At 36.0% G+C, this 5,306-nt stretch overlaps 1 protein-coding gene across 1 annotated transcript; it reads left to right on the plus strand.

Annotated features, from left to right (window-relative positions):
• The first annotated feature begins 672 nt into the window (after positions 1-672).
• On the plus strand, positions 673-4,280 carry LOC144435714 (eukaryotic translation initiation factor 5A-1-like). The gene is made up of 5 exons (XM_078124322.1): positions 673-710; positions 970-1,159; positions 1,473-1,577; positions 2,508-2,639; positions 3,165-4,280. The coding sequence occupies exons 2-5, from the start codon at positions 998-1,000 to the stop codon at positions 3,228-3,230; spliced, it is 465 nt and encodes a 154-aa protein (XP_077980448.1). The 5' UTR covers positions 673-710; positions 970-997; the 3' UTR covers positions 3,231-4,280.
• Positions 4,281-5,306: the final 1,026 nt, after the last annotated feature.

The following is a 5,306-nucleotide window of genomic DNA, read 5'->3' on the forward strand; positions in this document are numbered from 1 at the left end:
TTCAGATGACCAAACACAAGCATACTCAATAGTCAATTGGAATTTTTTGTATATTTATGTACAACACATAATAAAAGGAAACGTATGGACAACATATGCTAATGAGATTGTTTTACTGCTGTCTGTTTCATTCTGTGGTTACTTCACCCTTCAAATTCTGGTATTGACCTTCAGGTACAACCACTATGTTTTCTGGATGTAAATTTGGCAGTGCATTTACCACCACCACCCCACCCCCTCCCCAGTGCTCAAGATGATTCTGAAGTCTACTTAGACAAGACTATGAAGACTAAAATAAAATCTGTTATTACAAATCCTAGACTTTTAATGAGAAATACTAAATGTATGACTGGTTGCGCAAATCTTGGGTTGGTGGGCGATCTACACTATCAGTCGTAGGTGGCGCTGCACGCTGTGACGTCCTGCCCCGCTACACCCCACATTTTTTTTCCTTCATTAAAATCATAAAAATGTCAAGATACTAAGACGTGTTTAAGATTTGTGGACTCTACTCCCTGGACATGTGCCAAAACAATTTTGCATGGGTTGGTGCAATCCGTCTAGGGACCTATGGTGCAATGTCAGTGTCACGTGACTCATTGGTATTGCACAACACGTTGTAAGGACTAGGTATAAATATCGTGAAGTGAGTGTTGTCCGTCATAACGCATCTAAAGCTGATGCTCGCCATAGTGGAGCGGGCATAAAAGGTGAGACAAATAATTCAGTTTTCGTCATATATGTCTTTCTTCGTGTGTCTTTCACTTTCGTGAAGAACCCCGCACATTGAGCTTACACTTGGTCACAATACTGTCAAGTGTGTAATAGTTTTTACTTTTCACTGTCTTCTTGAAATCAAAACTTAACTTATTTATGCAAGGGCGATTGCGTCAGATGGGTCTTTCCCCCCAAACAAGCGAAATTTTAGTACTTTCAAGCAACTCAACTCTATATTATTTTCCCCTACAGTTTTTCGTTTTTTCGTCCTGTGCATTCTATGAGCCAAGATGAGTTTGCTGGAGCAGATGCCGGTGCCTCCAATACTTACCCCCAACGTTGTTCAGCTCTACGTAAAGGTGGATATGTTATGATCAACGACCGACCATGTAAGATTGTGGAAATATCGACAGCAAAACCTGGAAAACACGGCCATGCTAAGGTAAGCGAGACGTGTACCACACCCGGGGGGGGGGGGGGGGCAACTCCGTAACATGCAAACTTGGAATGTAGGATGACCATTTATGTAGTTCGCAAAGTATATATTTATTTTCTTCCTACACTTTAATTGCAACTGCATTCCACTTGTCCATTATCTTCCATGAGTTATACATGTATTTGTAAGCTTATGCCCATCAGTCGTAGTGTTTACCCGTGGACAAATTTAAATTCGTTTACATGTTACAACTTCTCTCGTTCTCAGTCGGTGCGTATGAAGATTCGGTATCTGACGTTGTTTCTCATTTCGATTACAGGTTCGTTTGATTGGTCTGGACATATTTACCAAGCATAAATATGAAACTATAAGTCCGTCAACCCATAACAAGGACGTACCGCACGTCACGAGGAAGGACTTCCAGGTATGTTACTCCAACGTTGTTTTAGTTTTATCAACTATTCCACGAACCTGTAGATACATTAAATTAAACCTATGTGACGTGTACAATGCAGGATTTATATATATATATATATATATATATATATATATATATATATATATATATATATATATATATATATATATATATATATATATATATATATATATATATATATATATATATATATATATGAAGTCAGTGGTAAGATTTGTCCGTAGTACAGTGCTCGATACGTCTGCACGCAGAGCGGAGTATATGTTGAGGGTAGAAGAAAATCAAGTCGGGTTTTTCGTCGAAAAACCCGACTTGATTTTCTTCTACCCTCAACATATATATATATATATATATATATATATATATATATATATATATATATATATATATATATATATATATATATATATATATATATATATATATATATATATATATATATGAAGTCAGTGGTAAGATTTGTCCGTAGTACAGTGCTCGATACGTCTGCACGCAGAGCGGAGTATATGTTGAGGGTAGAAGAAAATCAAGTCGGGTTTTTCGTCGAAAAACCCGACTTGATTTTCTTCTACCCTCAACATATATATATATATATATATATATATATATATATATATATATATATATATATATATATATATATATATATATATATATATATATATATATATATATATATATATATATATATATATATATATATATATATATGATATGGGTTTTATTGTCATATATATACTGGTACATATATAACACATACATCTCGTATTGGGAGTCATCTACAGAATACTGTTTTTGTAAAGTTTTCAGTACACGCAAAATCAATGCACATTTCACCACCCCCACCCCCACCCCATCCTTTCATGTTATATAGTGACTAGAATGGTCAATTTGTCTTTATGGTTTCATTATTAGGTGTTAGGCGTTGGAAGTCGGTTCATGTCTCTCCTTGACGATCGTGGACACATGAAGGATAACATCGAAGTACCTGGTGGCGATCTTGGGAAAAGGATTCGAGAGAAAGACAAGAATGAGGACGACTTCGAGGTGACTAAACTTACCTTTACTACGTGTGCAGTTTTTCATATTGGTTTATTGAACTTGCATAAAAGTCGACAGTTTTCATAACGACATATATTTAAGTTATATATGGGACTATATTTACCGGACTATTCCACGCATAGCATTAGCTTGTGTGTTGGCTCTAATCACCTGCCTTGTCTAGCTGTTAGACCCCAATCAGTTCAAAATAAAGGTGACCGAAGGCGCCCGGGGGCACAGACAGCAATTTCTACCTTCGGTTTTATTCGGCAACATAGTCCGGGGAGAGACTGTCGTTTTTGTTTTCGTTTCATAATAGTCTTTGTAATGACTTCATCACAGCGTAATTTACTGATCAATAAGTTTCCAATAAGTTACTCAGTGTCGGGGCTCCCTCAACCCCTTAGTATATAGCTAGAACTGGCCGGTGAGGGCAGAGCGACATATCTTACAGTCGAAGTTTCCAACTGCATTGTATTATACAAAGTGTTCGTGTCCCCTTGCTAACACGATTCATTTTTCGTTGTCAAGGTGACGGTTTTGATGACCATGGATGATGGCATAGTGACTGGTGTAAGAGAAAGCAGCTACAAGTAGACGAAGATGTGCTGGACCGAAAACTACATAATTATCAACTTACCCAACACTAGAAATCACAATTATCAGCAAGCAGCTCAGCTTACTATCATATATCGTGAATATGTCATTAGAATAGAATGTAGTCTGACTTTCTGTATACCTCTTGATTGATGTGTATGTTACTTTATTTTATAGAGATCTTTGATTCACTATAATAATTCTTACAGACATGGTAGGCTTTGGATTCCACTTGTCATGTTCGGTACACATGATTAAACTTGTACAAAAACCAAAGATGTTAGAATGATTGTCCTGAAATATCCATGTAAATGTTATATTTTCAAATGAATATACCCGCTGACAGTCTCAGAATGACATAGCTAACATAAGCCACGGATAAGATGTAAGAGTTTTTTTTTTTACCACAGTCCAGTCTGGTCTCTTAGGCTATCACCCATAACCTTATAGCCATAGCTAGAGCACGTCATATTGTTTGTATCACAATAGCTGCAATAAATACTCTTTGGGGTCGTAAGATATAGTACGGTACGCGGTAAATATCTTTACCCATACTAGTATTATTTTGCAAAGAAAGAAAAGAACCACTTATGCAAACTCTGTGTTCATAATTATGTTTATATTCAGTTTTATCTGCACCATTTTAAGCTCTCCGACTCGTTTACAATGAGAGGTTAGCTACCGTGCTGCCCTCACATTCCCATTACCCCCCCCCCATCCTTTGTTTAGTGGACAGTTGATCATGTGTACCGGTATGATTCTAGTAATTAACTTGCTTATAGTCGTGTATAGTTTTACATTGGTAATCACGCACGACATTGCGTGGCACACTTTCGTAAAACGAATTTCGGAAAAAGAATGTTCATTGGCAGATTTAATACCCTGATTGATGCATTGTTGTAAAACATCTATGTCTTGAACCATTTCCAATGCAAACTTGAATCCTATCTATAGGTGTGATTCCACAGAATGATTCAGTTATCAATGATAAGGGTAACAAAAACCTTTCAAAATAATATCTATGCGTTAATAGTCTGTAAAACACAAAAACCTCTGTATTCTTACTGCTTGAGTGATAATAAACTAACATGAAGCAACATGTTGGCTGTCTCGTCTGAATTCTTTCCTTGTCACAAACTGAATGTTTTTTATTAGTATCATGAAAAAAAAGCATTTTTTCAAAAAAACACCCAAAATAAGACATCAGATCCAATTGTCACAGTGGCTATGTAACATATACGTCAGTCAATCTTATCCTGAGTTGTAAGTATTTCCACCTGTCAAGTACAAGTGGTAGACCGAAGCATTTTATTCTTGTTTGTGGCGAAATCGTCTAGTCGCATAATTAGATAGCATACAAAACTATACTTTATCATCAATACATGTATTTTTGCCCATCGACTTTCGACTACGAAAGGAAAAGTGACCAATTCAGAACAACACACTATTTGATAGGTAAACAACTATTTCTTATTGCTACATCAATGAACATGAAAGGCAATAACTATTCATATTCCCACTAGATGTAGACTGATAATAAATGTGATATATTTTTCTATTACATTTCTATGGAGGAATATCAAATACAAATACGCTGAGTTTAGCAGATATTAAGGAAGGCGAAGAGATAAATAATAGTACACACACCGTCCGTGTCTGTGTATTTCTATATATTATTACTAATTACTACTATTGCTACATTTGCCATAACAAAACTGGCATGACCCTTTGAAAGTCCATGTCCAGTTGTAATAAACTAAATACATATATTATCTCAGACCACATATAAAGGCTATAGTTGTCTGAGGTATAATGTAAGTTTAGAAGCTAAAAAATCACTGTTCAACAGAGAAACTGTCCTTGGCATATGTGTTAATTACTATATAACCTGACATACTAGTACACAGTGCAGTATGGCCACGGGATTGTACTTGTATATAGAGTAAAAATCATGCCAAGAGATGTCACGTGATCAATGTGACGTCAGCTAATACGTGACGCGATGAAGCTTGGTTTTTTACCTCAGTAATATAAAAACTGTGACTCTGGGAGTATATGTTGAATTGTTTGTACACT

The sequence above is a fragment of the Glandiceps talaboti genome, chromosome 5, assembly GCF_964340395.1.
Source record: "Glandiceps talaboti chromosome 5, keGlaTala1.1, whole genome shotgun sequence".
In the NCBI taxonomy this organism is placed as follows: domain Eukaryota; kingdom Metazoa; phylum Hemichordata; class Enteropneusta; family Spengelidae; genus Glandiceps; species Glandiceps talaboti.